Source organism: Notolepis coatsorum (genome assembly GCF_963971535.1).
Source record: "Notolepis coatsorum genome assembly, chromosome: 19".
In the NCBI taxonomy this organism is placed as follows: domain Eukaryota; kingdom Metazoa; phylum Chordata; class Actinopteri; order Aulopiformes; family Paralepididae; genus Notolepis; species Notolepis coatsorum.
Window position 1 is genome coordinate 90,448,119 of NC_140183.1, and position 16,916 is coordinate 90,465,034.

Genomic DNA, 16,916 nt, shown 5'->3' on the forward strand with positions numbered 1-16,916 from the left:
TTCTCTGGGTGTAGTACAGCAGTAGCAAACGTTCTCTTATACCCGAGCTTTGGTTGTATCACCATCACTGCATTACAAATCCAACCCTTCATCCTCCATCACTGACCTTTCTCAAAAGCATGTAAATGCATGCAGTTAGGATTGCGTCCTTCTTCCTGTTCACATATCCCTTCTATTCAGCACAAAATCAAGACAGTACAGATATGCATATATACCTTACAACTAGTTCTCAACCAACATCCTGTCTGTACCGTGTCATCAAGAGACAGCTATGCTTGGGGAAGGGGCGCAAAAATAAATACATTAACAGAAAGGAAAAAAGAAAAGAAAAAAGAAAGAAAAAAAATTACAATATTAAAAAAAAAATATATATATATATATATATATATATATAAAAAACAATATACTACATGTGTGGTTCAAACCATTAAAAAAATAAATTGACAATAAAATGGGGAGTGAGATGAAAATAATAAGATGAAAATAAGTAATACATTGCCTTTATAGCCCTATTCGCTCTATACAAGCCCACTTTCTATCGAACTGTTCACCTTGCAACCTGATCAGATGAGTCATCCTCCATGTCCTGAATTTCTTTAACTTTGTTTAGCCATTGGTTATGTGTTGGGGGACTGGGTTTTAACCAATTAATTGTGATCATTTTCTTGGCAGCAGTTAACAGTATTTGAAGAAGATACACACTTTTCCTTCCCTCAATGCCCTCTGGTATGACTCCGAGGATGGCAGTTTTGAAATCTTGTGGGATGTCCACGTTGAATACTTTTTTTACATCCCTGAATACATCATCCCAGAAGTGACATAGTTTTGGGCATGTCCAGAAAATATGGGTATGGTTACCTATTTGTTCACCACATCCCCTCCAGCATTGGCTTATGGGAGTCGTACCTGCTTTAGCAGTCAATAAGGGGGTCTTGAAAAACCTACTAATGACCTTCCATTTATATTCTCTCCATGAATGAATTAGTCACCTTATGTGCTTCAGTACAAACATCGAACCACTCCTCTTGTGAGATCTCCTGTTGGAGCTCAGCCTCCCACTTCAACTTAATGTATAGCGAGTCGGTGGGGTTCATTGATATTAGGTTTTGATATAATTTAGAAAGAATTTTTTGTATTGAAGCTACAGGTATTTCATGTGTCAATTGATCAAAACTACACTTTTGCCTGCGCATGCATGACAATTGAAGTCGATGAGGAGTATCTGTTAGTTTGGATATAGGGTTGATGCTGTGTCAAAAAATTCGGAGTGGGTAAACCTTTGGAACTGATGGATGCATATTGCATTACCATCCGCAAAGCTGTTACTTCTGCGCTGCGTGTTCTAATTTAAAAAGAAATCCGACGGACAGTAATACCTTCCATCAATTTTCTATCCACTCATTGACGGATCAATGTAGCCCTGTGCGGCCCTGGTCTGGACACAGTGGAACAGGACAGTTCCTCCGCTCTCGTGGTCTCTGGCATACTAAATACTGCAGTACTCCCCAACCCCCTTTGGTCCCCCCTCCTCACGTGACCTCTGTGACCCGCGCTCTTGTCACAGAACAGCAAGAGAGGACCCCATGCTCAGGTTGCCATGGGGATGACCTTGGAGGGGCCCCCTCAGACACTCACTCACACACTGCGGCAAAGGCGAGCGATCGATATTCTATTATACGAAGGGCGGCGGAGAGAAGGAGTCGCACTGCAGTGAGCTCACTGCAGAGACACAGGGGAAATTAGAGCGAGGGTGTGAGTGTGACGAGACGCTGTGTGTGTGTGTGTGTGTCAGTACGAGTGTGTGTGAGGACACTGGAGAATACAGGTACAGGTCATGGCAGGAAAAGTTTATTTTCTCCCACCAAGGAACACATCTCAAGTTTTCACAGGTCACAGCAAGGTGGTCCCTCCAGACATCCTCCTCTCTTTATCATCATAGAACAGCAAACACCAAACGGATTCATTTGATCTGCGCAGTAGTCCGACTATAAAAGCCTAATTTAAAATGGATGACCTGTGCGGGAAGGTAGAGGCGAGCAAAAATACATTACGGTACGGTCCCTAACCACGGTTGACCTAAAGATCTGTGGTTTATTATTTCAACATAGAAGAGGGAATTCTAAGAAATATGGAATCACATGGTAACTTGTTAGCTTATGTTTGCCCTGAAAGGCCTAGCCTGCTTTCATAACTAGACTGTCCTTGGTAGGGTGGGTCCCTTGCTGCAGGGTCATCCGTGTGGATGTCAGACAGGCTGACACATATAGGTAGTGGTTTGGTGCATTAGCCTGGGCTGGTGCCAACTCTTTTCTCCTATTGCAGTTTAACATTATGCAGAGCTTGCGGTGTAGGGAGTTCATCCTGTATGTATTCACATTTGTAACACTAGGGGGCAGCCAAGCCTCAAACCTCTTACTTTCCTATTCCTATTGTGCCACAGCCACAGTGAAATATCAAGTATCATACAGTAACCACTAACCAACCATTGTCCTTTGTGTATATACATTTAGTTACATGTTATAGGTATCTATGAAATACACGTTCACTGACTAAGTGTGCTAAGGTGAAAGTGAGTAGCCTACAATTCGTTCTAGTTGTTATAAGAGACTGAGGGTTTATATGTAGGTTACCTTGATTCAAGGGTGTCAAGTTTGTAGCGTGAGAGAGAATGGTGGAACCCATGGAAAGAGAGTGATGCATTAGTTTAAAGAGGCAAGGACTGGGAGCGAGAGAGACACAGACAGAGTTTGGTTGTATTAAATGTTCTAGATGTTTTATTGGTGTTGGTTTCCTTTCTTTCACACACACATGTTGTTCTACGAGTTGTGTATTGTTTATTATTATAATTCTTCTTCTTCTTCTTCTTCTTCTTCTTCTCTTCAGTCTCAACCCATTTACAGCCCTCTGAGTCAGACCCAGCCTGAGACTGCTCTGCCGGTCTCTCCCAACACATACATTCACACAGAAAGCAAGAAATTGCATGGGCCGGATCGCGTCGTTGCCGGACCGTACCCGGGTTCCCCGGACCAAACGAGGCCCGCGGACGGACGGTATTCGGATCCCGACTCCAGGAGCATGGAATAATCATCGTCGTCGTCGTCGTCATCATCCTCATCCTCCTCATCCTCACACACCACATCACACCACACTGCATCACACCAACACACCTGCAGCGGTTGGGCCCCTGAACGCCTGGAGTGGCTTGTCTCGCGTCTCTTGGGTGAAAAACACAACCTCAAAACCCTGCTCTGCTATTGTTGTTTTTGCGTCGGCCTTCTGATAAACCCAGCAAAAAAGAAGAACTGAAACCAAATGAAAAACAAACAGAGAGAGAGAAAGAGAGAGAGATACCTCCCCTTCTTTTTCCCATCTCACAGATGCCATAGATGTTTCTCTTCATGAATGCCTCTCTTGGAGCGGTTTGTTTGTCTTTTTTTTTTTTATTATTTCATTTAAATTCGGTATAGAATTATATAGATTTCCTAGAACACACATTAAGATTGAGTTGTATTTATTTTCTTTTGTACCAACTGGGGGTGTAGTGTGGTAGTTATTTAACAAGGATAATGGTTCACACTTGAAACTTGAAACTTGAATTTGAAACTCACACAGTGCACACAGACAGAGACAAACAAGGGGAGAGACGGGACGGGTGGTAGGGCAGGGGGAGGGGACGGGAGGGCTGCGAGAGACAGGGGACGGGTGGTAGGGCAGGGGGAGGGGACGGGAGGGCTGCGAGAGACAGGGGACGGGTGGTAGGGGAGGGGGAGGGGACGGGAGGGCTGTGAGAGACGGGACGGGTGGTAGGGCAGGGGGAGGGGACGGGAGGGCTGCGAGAGACGGGACGGGTGGTAGGGCAGGGGGAGGGGACAGGAGGGCTGCGAGAGACAGGGGACGGGTGGTAGGGCAGGGGGAGGGGACGGGTGGTAGGGCAGGGGACAGGAGGGCTGCGAGAGACAGGGGACGGGTGGTAGGGCAGGGGGAGGGGACGGGTGGTAGGGCAGGGGACAGGAGGGCTGCGAGAGACAGGGGACGGGTGGTAGGGGAGGGGCAGGGGACGGGAGGGCTGTGAGAGACAGGGGACGGGTGGTAGGGCAGGGGGAGGGGACGGGTGGTAGGACGGGACACCATGGGGTGTGCTTTGTTATGTCTAAATGAGGGAAGCAAGCTCTCACATACCCCCTCCCGTTACAGAAAGAAAATTGACAAGTAAATTCATTGTAACCCCCCCCCCCCCCCCCCACACACACACACACACACACACACACACACAACATGTATTAAAAAACAACAACACTGTGGCCACAAAAAAAAGAAGAAAAAAAAGAGACGAGAAGGTAGATGGACGCGATGACCGATGACCGTTCCGCTGCATGGAGGGGGGACGGGGGGACGGGGGGGGCGAGATGAGACGGAGGAGGTGGCCGGAGCGGCGCGGGCCAGCAGTGGTGGGGTGGGGACGGGTGGTCTCACTCTGCAGATCTGTATATCTGTGTGTGATCGGAGGACAAGCCGAGGAGGGTCGCAGGGGGGAGGACGAGAGGGGAGGAAACAGAGGTATAGAGGAGGAGGAGCAGGGGGGAGGACGAGAGGGGAGGAAACAGAGGTCTAGAGGAGGAGGAGCAGGGCGGACAGGGGGAGAGAAAGAGCGGGATGGCCCTTTTTTTGTAGAGCGTAGACACACCCTTCGCATCTTAGCTCATTTCGAATCTACATACACAATATGCAGCTGCCGTTTGGTAGATATATCGGTTTATGTACACAGCAGTGAGAGAACACATGCAAAGAGTATCATAGGACATGGGGGGGGGGGGGCAGTGCAGGGGGGGGGGGGCTGACGTAGAAAGTCATAAAGGTGCTCTGCTGTTTTCTTAATCTTTGGGGCAGTCGTGATGAAAATGGCTTCAAAGCGGATGTTGTCTTTAAGGGGGGTGGGACGTCTGGAAGTGCGTCTTGCCAGGAATGGAGTGACAGGGAAACAAACCGATGGAAGATGTAGGGGGGGGGGGGTTGAGGGGGGTTGAGTGAAGAAGCTCTCCATCGATCAATAGTAAGTCTCCCTTTCCACCCAGCCTGTGTGAGAGAGAGCAGAGGGGGAACGGTTGATTCAGTGTTAGTTCAAATGATACCCATAATGTGAACTTTTAATAAGACTTTCAAATAATACTTTTCAAATAATCTAAAAAGACAAATATCATGAAAACTGGTGAACCTTTCACTAAAGTGGTGCATCACAGATAGAGAGAGAGAGAGAGAGAGAGACACACACCTCCAGGGTTCCTGCGGATGAGGAGTTTTCGGACCTCATCATAGACGAAGATGAGGAAACTGTATGGGAAAGCACAGAACCACCAGGTGGGCCTGTGGAGGAGCAGAGGAGCAGAGGGACACAGAGGCTCAACACCAACAGCTGAACACAGTGAATGACGAGGCGGATGTGTGATGCGAGTGTTAACGGCGCTCACTTCAGGGGGAACATCCTCAGTGCCACGTCCATGCCGGGGCAGTAGGACAGGAAGGCAGCCAGTGCCGTCTCCTCAAACAGGCCGAAGATCAGAATCTTGTTCCTGAGGGGGGAAACAAACGGCAGCAAAATGTCAGAGTGCTTTCATTTTATATTCACTTTTTATTATTTAATTGACTAGAAGTTAGCCCAATTGACCATATTAGGAGGAAAAATTACACACATTCACCAATGACAAAAATAGAGATGAAACATTTACATGCGAAGCTAGGATGGTTTTGGGGGAACATCCAGAATCACTAGGTATTACAAGTAGGATCCACTCGCTGGGTGACTCACTTCATGCCCTGCTGGAAGACGGAGTTACGTCTGGTCTTGCAGACGATGACGTCGGCCCACTGCACCACCACAATACTGACGAAGAAGGCTGTGTGGCAGGTAAACTCCACGATCTTCCTCTGTTCATATGTCTGGGGGACGGCAGAGAGACGGGTGAGACTGAGACAGAGGGACTGGCACCTGGTGCGCACACAGGAACACGCACACAGAGGCACACATGCACACATGCACCTACCCATTGCTGCCCGTAGCTATCTTCCAGGTCATTGACAGAGCGGTCGTCCCAATTGAGCCTGATGCCTACTAATATTGAGGGGAGGAAGCCGTTCTCAGCCAGAATCACAAAGTAGGAGAAGAAACCACCCAGGGCCTGGATCATACCTGAGAATAACAAGACAGATTGAGAAATGTAAAGGTTTAGGAGTTGGACTTAAAAGTGTCTTTTCTCCAAATGCATTGTAGCTATTAGCACAAAGATCACCTAGCTGCAGTTTCTAGGGCTGTCTGTCCACGGCAAAAATGATCAACTAATAATGATCCAATCCATAATGAACAATTGATTTGATTATTGATCATTCATCATTCAGCCTGTATAGGTGGTCCTTATATAGACTATACACACCGATCTGTCCATAGGCGATGCTGATAAGCCTCTCGTTCACCAGCTTGTCGCGGGCTGGGTTCCTGGGCTGTCGCTTCATGATGTCACTTTCAGCTGACTCATAAGCCAGGGAGATGGCTGGCACCTGGGGGGCAGAGGGAGGAGTGAGGAGAATTAAAAAGGTGCACTAAAACTAACGTCTATGGTATATTTTCATAACTGAATGGAAAGCAGGCTTTACGTTTGGTTCTCAATGGGCCTCAAAACTATTTAGTTTCAATCTTCGATGACATAAAATAGAATCATTCTAAGAATTACATGTAAATATGTTTTGTAAACAAACTGCAGGCTCTGCCATTGTAAACCAGTCACCCTCCACCTAAACTGCATAATGCATCTTTAACATCATAATCGCAAGCCTCGCCGTCTTTTCTTGATCCTCCAATTACAACTGCAACAAACTCTGTCTGAGGAAAGCAACAGTTGTGATTGGAGGATAAAAGAAAAGAGGGCGGGTTTGAGATAGGTCAGTTGTTTGTGATTGTGATGAGCGTACAGGTACAGTAGTACATGTGCACAGGTGTACCGGAGTGTGAGCGAGTGATGCGTCTCACCATGTCAGTTCCCAGGTCGATACACAGGATGGTGATGGTTCCCAGGGGCAGTGGGATGTTGACGATGATGAAGAAGAGAAAGGGGGTGATCTCTGGGATGTTGCTGGTCAGGGTGTAGGCGATGGACTTCTTCAGGTTGTCAAAGATCAGACGGCCTGCAACACACACACACACACACACACACACACACAGCTCAGATCACAGGTGCTATTGACCTATCTCAAGCTCTGCCTTCTTTTCTTCATCCTCCAATCACAGGGAAGCAACAGTGGTAATTGGAGGATTAAGAAAAGAGAGGACGGAATCTGAGAGGTCGGTTGGCTCAGTTCCCACTTCAATCTTTATTTGATCTGGAAAGATCATTAGTCCCAGGTCTGCTTGTTTTCCCAGAGCAGGTGATGGAGAGAGTCTCCTCTATGTTTCCTCTATGTCTCCTCTGTGTTTCCTCTGTGTCTCCTCTCTGTCTCCTCTGTGTCTCCTCTATGTCTCCTCTATGTCTCCTCTATGTCACCTCTATGTCTCCTCTATGTCTCCTCTATGTCTCCTCTATGTCTCCTCTCTGTCTCCTCTCTGTCTCCTCTGTGTTTCCTCTCTGTCTCCTCTCTGTCTCCTCTGTGTTTCCTCTATGTCACCTCTATGTCTCCTCTATGTCTCCTCTATGTCTCCTCTATGTCTCCTCTGTGTCTCCTCTGTGTCTCCTCTATGTCTCCTCTATGTCTCCTCTATGTCTCTTCTATGTTTCCTCTATGTCTCCTCTCTGTCTCCTCTATGTTTCCTCTATGTCTCTTCTATGTCTCCTCTATGTCTCCTCTGTGTCTCCTCTCTGTCTCCTCTATGTCTCCTCTATGTCTCCTCTATGTCTCCTCTGTGTCTCTATGTCTCCTCTATGTCTCCTCTATGTCTCCTCTGTGTCTCCTCTGTGTCTCCTCTATGTCTCCTCTATGTCTCCTCTATGTCTCCTCTATGTCTCCTCTGTGTCTCCTCTGTGTCTCCTCTATGTCTCCTCTCTGTCTCCTCTATGTCTCCTCTGTGTCTCCTCTGTGTTTCCTCTATGTCTCCTCTGTGTCTCTATGTCTCCTCTATGTCTCCTCTGTGTTTCCTCTGTGTCTCCTCTATGTCTCCTCTATGTCTCCTCTGTGTCTCCTCTGTGTCTCCTCTATGTCTCCTCTATGTCTCCTCTATGTCTCCTCTATGTCTCCTCTATGTCTCCTCTCTGTCTCCTCTATGTCTCCTCTATGTCTCCTCTATGTTTCCTCTATGTCTCCTCTATGTCTCCTCTGTGTCTCTGTGTCTCCTCTATGTCTCCTCTATGTCTCCTCTCTGTCTCCTCTCTGTCTCCTCTATGTCTCCTCTCTGTCTCCTCTATGTCTCCTCTATGTCTCCTCTATGTTTCCTCTATGTCTCCTCTGTGTTTCCTCTGTGTCTCCTCTATGTCTCCTCTATGTCTCCTCTATGTCTCCTCTATGTCTCCTCTATGTCTCCTCTGTGTCTCCTCTATGTCTCCTCTATGTCTCCTCTATGTTTCCTCTATGTTTCCTCTATGTCTCCTCTATGTCTCCTCTATGTCTCTTCTATGTTTCCTCTATGTCTCCTCTGTGTCTCCTCTATGTCTCCTCTATGTCTCCTCTATGTCTCCTCTATGTCTCCTCTATGTCTCCTCTATGTCTCCTCTATGTCTCCTCTATGTCTCCTCTATGTCTCCTCTATGTCTCCTCTATGTCTCCTCTATGTCTCCTCTGTGTCTCTATGTCTCCTCTATGTCTCCTCTATGTCTCTTCTATGTTTCCTCTATGTCTCCTCTATGTCTCCTCTATGTCTCTTCTATGTCTCCTCTGTGTCTCCTCTATGTCTCCTCTATGTCTCCTCTATGTCTCCTCTATGTTTCCTCTATGTCTCCTCTATGTCTCCTCTATGTCTCCTCTATGTCTCCTCTATGTCTCCTCTATGTCTCCTCTATGTTTCCTCTATGTCTCCTCTGTGTCTCCTCTATGTCTCCTCTATGTCTCCTCTATGTCTCCTCTATGTCTCCTCTATGTCTCCTCTATGTTTCCTCTATGTCTCCTCTATGTCTCCTCTATGTCACCTCTATGTCTCCTCTATGTCTCCTCTATGTCTCCTCTATGTCTCCTCTATGTCTCCTCTATGTCTCCTCTATGTCTCCTCTATGTCTCCTCTATGTCTCCTCTATGTCTCCTCTATGTCTCCTCTATGTCTCCTCTATGTTTCCTCTATGTCTCCTCTATGTCTCCTCTATGTCTCCTCTATGTCTCCTCTATGTCTCCTCTATGTTTCCTCTATGTCTCCTCTGTGTCTCCTCTATGTCTCCTCTATGTCTCCTCTATGTCTCCTCTGTGTCTCCTCTATGTCTCCTCTATGTTTCCTCTATGTCTCCTCTGTGTTTCCTCTGTGTCTCCTCTATGTCTCCTCTATGTTTCCTCTGTGTCTCCTCTATGTCTCCTCTATGTCTCCTCTATGTCTCCTCTATGTCTCCTCTATGTCACCTCTATGTCTCCTCTATGTCTCCTCTGTGTCTCCTCTATGTCTCCTCTATGTCTCCTCTGTGTCTCCTCTATGTCTCCTCTATGTCTCCTCTGTGTCTCCTCTATGTCTCCTCTATGTCTTCTCTATGTCTCCTCTATGTCTCCTCTATGTTTCCTCTATGTCTCCTCTATGTCACCTCTATGTCTCCTCTATGTCTCCTCTGTGTCTCCTCTATGTCTCCTCTATGTCTCCTCTATGTCTCCTCTATGTCTCCTCTATGTCTCCTCTATGTCTCCTCTATGTCTCCTCTATGTCACCTCTATGTCTCCTCTGTGTCTCCTCTGTGTCTCCTCTCTGTTTCCTCTATGTTTCCTCTATGTTTCCTCTATGTCTCCTCTATGTCTCCTCTATGTCTCCTCTATGTCTCCTCTATGTTTCCTCTGTGTTTCCTCTGTGTCACCTCTATGTCTCCTCTATGTCTCCTCTATGTCTCCTCTATGTCTCCTCTATGTCTCCTCTATGTCTCCTCTATGTTTCCTCTGTGTCTCCTCTATGTCTCCTCTATGTCTCCTCTATGTTTCCTCTATGTCACCTCTATGTCTCCTCTATGTCTCCTCTATGTCTCCTCTGTGTCTCCTCTATGTCACCTCTATGTCTCCTCTCTGTCTCCTCTGTGTCTCCTCTATGTCTCCTCTATGTCTCCTCTGTGTTTCCTCTGTGTCTCCTCTGTGTCTCCTCTCTGTCTCCTCTGTGTTTCCTCTATGTCACCTCTATGTCTCCTCTATGTCTCCTCTATGTCTCCTCTATGTCTCCTCTCTGTCTCCTCTGTGTTTCCTCTATGTCACCTCTATGTCTCCTCTATGTCTCCTCTATGTCTCCTCTATGTCTCCTCTATGTCTCCTCTATGTCTCCTCTATGTCTCCTCTGTGTTTCCTCTGTGTCTCCTCTATGTCTCCTCTATGTCTCCTCTGTGTCTCCTCTATGTCTCCTCTATGTCTCCTCTATGTTTCCTCTATGTCTCCTCTATGTCTCCTCTATGTCTCCTCTATGTCTCCTCTATGTCTCCTCTATGTCTCCTCTATGTCTCCTCTGTGTTTCCTCTGTGTCTCCTCTATGTCTCCTCTCTGTCTCCTCTGTGTTTCCTCTATGTCACCTCTATGTCTCCTCTGTGTCTCCTCTATGTCTCCTCTATGTCTCCTCTATGTCTCCTCTATGTCTCCTCTATGTCTTCTCTGTGTCTCCTCTATGTCTTCTCTGTGTCTCCTCTATGTCTCCTCTCTGTCTCCTCTGTGTTTCCTCTATGTCACCTCTATGTCTCCTCTATGTCTCCTCTATGTCTCCTCTATGTCTCCTCTATGTCTCCTCTATGTCTCCTCTATGTCTCCTCTATGTCTCCTCTATGTCTCCTCTGTGTCTCCTCTGTGTCTCCTCTATGTTTCCTCTATGTCTCCTCTATGTCTCCTCTATGTCTCCTCTCTGTCTCCTCTGTGTCTCCTCTATGTCTCCTCTATGTCTCCTCTATGTCTCCTCTATGTTTCCTCTATGTCACCTCTATGTCTCCTCTGTGTCTCCTCTATGTCTCCTCTATGTCTCCTCTATGTCTCCTCTATGTTTCCTCTATGTCACCTCTATGTCTCCTCTGTGTCTCCTCTATGTCTCCTCTATGTCTCCTCTATGTCTCCTCTATGTTTCCTCTATGTCTCCTCTATGTCTCCTCTATGTCTCCTCTATGTCTCCTCTCTGTCTCCTCTGTGTCTCCTCTATGTCTCTTCTATGTTTCCTCTATGTCTCCTCTATGTCTCCTCTCTGTCTCCTCTGTGTCTCCTCTATGTCTCCTCTATGTCTCCTCTGTGTCTCCTCTATGTCTCCTCTATGTCTCCTCTATGTCTCCTCTATGTCTCCTCTCTGTCTCCTCTGTGTCTCCTCTATGTCTCCTCTATGTCTCCTCTATGTCTCCTCTGTGTCTCCTCTATGTCTCCTCTATGTCTCCTCTATGTCTCCTCTCTGTCTCCTCTGTGTCTCCTCTATGTCTCCTCTATGTCTCCTCTATGTCTCCTCTATGTCTCCTCTGTGTCTCCTCTATGTCTCCTCTATGTCTCCTCTATGTCTCCTCTATGTCTCCTCTATGTCTCCTCTATGTCTCCTCTATGTCTCCTCTCTGTCTCCTCTGTGTCTCCTCTATGTCTCCTCTATGTCTCCTCTATGTCTCCTCTATGTCTCCTCTCTGTCTCCTCTGTGTCTCCTCTATGTCTCCTCTATGTCTCCTCTATGTCTCCTCTATGTCTCCTCTCTGTCTCCTCTGTGTCTCCTCTATGTCTCTTCTATGTTTCCTCTATGTCTCCTCTATGTCTCCTCTCTGTCTCCTCTGTGTCTCCTCTATGTCTCCTCTATGTCTCCTCTATGTCTCCTCTATGTCTCCTCTGTGTCTCCTCTATGTCTCCTCTATGTCTCCTCTATGTCTCCCCTATGTCTCCTCTGTGTCTCCTCTGTGTCTCCTCTATGTCTCCTCTATGTCTCCTCTATGTCTCCTCTATGTCTCCTCTATGTCTCCTCTATGTCTCCTCTATGTCTCCTCTCTGTCTCCTCTGTGTTTCCTCTATGTCTCCTCTATGTCACCTCTATGTCTCCTCTGTGTCTCCTCTATGTCTCCTCTATGTCTCTATGTCTCCTCTATGTCTCCTCTATGTCTCCTCTCTGTCTCCTCTATGTCTCCTCTATGTCTCCTCTGTGTCTCCTCTGTGTCTCCTCTCTGTCTCCTCTGTGTCTCCTCTGTGTCTCCTCTCTGTCTCCTCTATGTCTCCTCTCTGTCTCCTCTGTGTCTCTATGTCTCCTCTATGTCTCCTCTATGTCTCCTCTCTGTCTCCTCTGTGTCTCCTCTATGTCTCCTCTATGTCTCCTCTATGTCTCCTCTCTGTCTCCTCTATGTCTCCTCTATGTCTCCTCTGTGTCTCCTCTATGTTTCCTCTATGTCTCCTCTATGTCTCCTCTATGTCTCCTCTATGTCTCCTCTATGTCTCCTCTGTGTCTCCTCTATGTCTCCTCTATGTCTCCTCTATGTTTCCTCTCTGTCTCCTCTGTGTTTCCTCTATGTCTCCTCTCTGTCTCCTCTGTGTCTCCTCTATGTCTCCTCTATGTCTCCTCTATGTCTCCTCTATGTCTCCTCTATGTTTCCTCTCTGTCTCCTCTGTGTTTCCTCTATGTTTCCTCTGTGTCTCCTCTATGTCTCCTCTATGTTTCCTCTATGTCTCCTCTATGTTTCCTCTATGTCACCTCTATGTCTCCTCTCTGTTTCCTCTATGTCTCCTCTATGTTTCCTCTATGTCTCCTCTATGTCTCCTCTATGTCTCCTCTATGTCTCCTCTATGTCTCCTCTATGTCTCCTCTCTGTCTCCTCTATGTCTCCTCTATGTTTCCTCTATGTCTCCTCTATGTCTCCTCTATGTCTCCTCTATGTCTCCTCTATGTCTCCTCTATGTCACCTCTATGTCTCCTCTATGTCTCCTCTATGTCACCTCTATGTCTCCTCTATGTCTCCTCTAGGTCTCAGACTACGTCTCCCTGCTCTACCGTTCTCTCCCTGTTGCCCACTGTATTGTTACTTCATTCTAATTAGTGTATATAATTGACCACATCTGCCCAGTTGTACAGCCCTGGCCTATTATTATTATTATTATTATTATTATTATTATTATTATTTTTTTTTTTTTTTTAACTTATAATTGTACTATATTCTATTGTGCTATATTTAATTTAGTTTATATCCCATATAATTTTATTCAACCTCTTATTTACAGTTGTACAGCCCTGGCCTATATTTTATTTTATAATTATATTCTATCGTGCTTAACTTAGCTCATATTTCATTTTATTTTACTCCACCTCTTTATTGTATTATCTGTCTTTTAACTCTTTGACGGCCACCAGCTTTCGAAATCTGCACTGTTTGGCGCCAGCGTTAATGACCATTATAGCGATGTTTGCAGACCCATCGTGTGTTCTGTATTATAGCTATGGAGACAATAGTATGGCTCATTTTACAGGCATTGTTCAGTCCATCACGGACTAATCAGCTAATTTCTACACGCTGCAGTTTGTTACACGCTAAACATCGCCCCATTTCCAAAATAATCCAGTCTTTTTCCATAGATCGCGAGATATGACACATTATATGCAATAAGCCCAAATCGTTCTGGTTGATCGCCTGAAGCCCCAAATAGTCCCAAATCAAAGGTATATGTCTTCACAAAATCATCAAGGGGGGGGGGGGGGGGGGGGCGTGAATATTTTCCCTAACAGAGTTGCACTTCCGCGATCAAAGGATCAAAACCCGGGTATACTCGGGTTTCTGGCGCTCAACGGTTGTCGAGATAACCCGACTTTACTCGGGTTTGGCTGTCAGAAAGAGTTAACGCCTGTCCGCCAATGTCGCACCGATAACGTCCAAAGCAAATTCATTGTATGTGAAAACTACTTGGCAATAAAGACCTTTCTGATTCTGATTCCTTACCCTCTTCCACTCCGGTGACGATGGAGGCAAAGTTGTCGTCCAGCAGGATCATGTCGGCGGCTTGTTTGGACACATCGGAGCCAGAGATGCCCATGGCAACACCGATATCAGCCTTCTTCAGGGCAGGGGAGTCATTTACACCGTCACCTGTCACAGCCACGATGGCACCCTGGGAGGGAGGGAGGGAGGGAGGGATGAACGAGAGTCAGTGGATGGCATTAGTGATGACAGTATGATGTGGCTATTTGGGGAGGCACACCGAATCGACAGCCACATTTATTTGAACGCTTTCAGGTCTAATTTTGTTGGAATGTTTTATCAGAAGTCTATCTCAGAATTGTACCACTCGGTCGGCCGGTAGCCACTCTGACATCGTCATTAAAATGAATTCAGTTCTCAAAATTGGAATCCTGTTATGCAAGAGCGTACGCCTGACGGAGAGAGCTGAACATGTAGCAGTCAATGCTAAAATCAGATCAGGTCACACCAATGACAACAATGACTGAACTGAAAGGGATGCCAATTATTCATTGGTGCCACAAGAGTGCTGGTAGAAGGTAGGAAATGAGGGCCTACATTGATCCAAAAGTAGTACATAGTGTATAAAATATGGCTTGTATTCTTTTATCGCTTAATGGGTAATCGAGCCTACAGCACTAGCACTGCCAGGAACTCCCTGGGACCAGTCACTCATAGTACTGCGAAGCTCCTCTGGTCAAATAAGAGCTTCACAGTCCAGAGAGCTTCAATAGAGTTTCACAGTCCAGAGAGCTTCAATAGAGCTTCACAGTCCCCACTCACTTCTGCTACTGGAAGAAGCTTCTCTATGTCTGTAGTGGCTGTGGTGGAAATGAACCCTTTCACTACCACACTACAGAAAGGGTTAACCTTTGTCGCGTGGCAGTGAAAGGGTTAACCTTCTGTATTGTCGCAGTGAAAGGGTTAACAATTTGGTTGTGTGGTAGTGAAAGGGTTAAGATAATCTACAGTAATTATTTTTTACCAGGCATTATAGAAACCTGGGCCCTCATGCATCAACGTGGACTTTGAACTTGACCTACTTCCACACGTAAGCACGGAATGTAGAACTAGCGTACGCACAGGGAAGTCGGCATTCATCACACGTGCGTACGCAGGCTCTATGGTCCTCCGTGTTGATGAATACCACTTTGTTCTACCGTCAATGCTCGTGCATGATTATCCATATATGGTCATGAAAATGAGGAAACACCCCCCATGGGATGTGAAATAATGGACCGACCCGAGCGGGACTCCGAGAAACTCCACGGAGAATTCACTGCTGTCGAACCAAGAAGACACTATCGCGTATTATGATTTATGGGATAAATAAAAGGCGGACTTGTAAACGGTGATGTCAGATATCAACGGCTCCCTAAAACCATTGCTGCAATTCTGCCTGGACAGCTCAAAATACTAATAAAGACCGTTTCGTTGACCACTGTTTGGCATTGGTTGTGTGTCATTATAACCGTGCTGTATGAATGCCTTTATTAGTTGTGTTCGATTGGCTATATGATTTAGGCATCTATTTTGTTGTCGGCTAATAAAGACCGCGCTGGAATATGACTGCCTTTTCCCGTGTTGTTTGATTAATACCCACGGATTAAAGTTCTCCTCAATTCTATTCCAAATCGCGATGGATCTCCCGTCAATTTTCTATCTGCTGCATATGATTTCTAGAGGCATACTACAATCTATTTTGATGTCAGTATTGGGTAGCCTATATAAACAATATAATACGAGAGCATGTACAAGAACAATGAATCTCACTGCATGTTGTATCCTGCCTTTCAATACATGAACTTGAATTCCATCATGTTTGTGTGCGGGACTCAAGGCTGCTGTCACAATGGGTGGTACCGCCGTAGGGCTGACTTTTGCAGGCCGGTCACAGTTCACTAGTAAATAACACAGGAATCAATCATTCACACACACACACACACACACACACACACACACACACACACACACACACACACACACACACACACACACACACACACACACACACACACACACACACACACACACACACACACACACACACACACACACACACACACACACACACACACACACACACACACACACACACACACACACACACACACGCACACACACACACACACACGCACACACACACACACACCTATCTCTGTTGCCAAATGAAAACCCTGTATCACGCAAAGATTTGCTCGTCACGACTGACAAATAACTAATTCTTATCTTCCAGTTGTACAAGTTGTATTTCAGATTTCAGACGGGGATAGCAGCACACATCACACACAGACAGGCTCACACACACATGAACACAGGCACACACACCCAGACACACACAGGCACACAAACCCAGACATACACACACACAGGCACACACGCACTCACACTCACTTACTCACTCACTCACCCACTCACTCACTCACTCACTCACTCACTCACTCACTCACTCACTCACTCACTCACTCACTCACTCACTCACACACACACACATGCATGCACATACACACACAGGCACACACACACATACAGGCACGCATGCACACACACACTCACTCACTCACTCACTCACTCACTCACTCACTCACTCACTCACTCACTCACTCACTCACTCACTCACTCACTCACTCACTCACTCACTCACTCACTCACTCACACACACACACACACACACACACACACACACACACACAACACACACACACACACACACACACACACACACACACACACACACACACACACACAGTGTTACTTATTCATGACGCTCCAGTGCGTTCATGCTTGGTTACCTGCTCGCATGTCAACTCGTCTGTCACATTCGATGCGCTGTGTCTTTTAACCGGAGATGAAGGCTCATCCGACTGGCTGGCAGTGTAACTGTGATGCTGA

The 16,916-nt window shown here is 46.5% G+C and overlaps 1 protein-coding gene across 1 annotated transcript; it reads right to left on the bottom strand.

Annotated features, from left to right (window-relative positions):
• Positions 1-3,378: 3,378 nt before the first annotated feature.
• Positions 3,379-14,172, bottom strand: atp1a3b (ATPase Na+/K+ transporting subunit alpha 3b). Its single transcript, XM_084336857.1, has 8 exons — positions 14,007-14,172; positions 7,019-7,173; positions 6,426-6,549; positions 6,039-6,184; positions 5,804-5,934; positions 5,466-5,567; positions 5,270-5,361; positions 3,379-5,073 (listed from the first exon to the last, which is right to left on the bottom strand). Exons 1-8 carry the CDS (start codon positions 14,098-14,100, stop codon positions 5,045-5,047), a joined length of 873 nt encoding a protein of 290 aa, XP_084192983.1. The 5' UTR covers positions 14,101-14,172; the 3' UTR covers positions 3,379-5,044.
• Positions 14,173-16,916: the final 2,744 nt, after the last annotated feature.

Excerpts from the sequence above, each read along its gene's own strand:
- atp1a3b (XM_084336857.1), bottom strand. The coding sequence starts at position 14,100 with ATGGGCATCTCTGGCTCCGATGTGTCCAAACAAGCCGCCGACATGATC. Across the intron at positions 6,550-7,018 it reads TCGACCTGGGAACTGACATG|GTGCCAGCCATCTCCCTGGC; the intron begins GTGAGACGCATC and ends TCTGCCCCCCAG. Across the intron at positions 5,362-5,465 it reads CTGAGGATGTTCCCCCTGAA|GCCCACCTGGTGGTTCTGTG; the intron begins GTGAGCGCCGTT and ends GCTCCTCCACAG.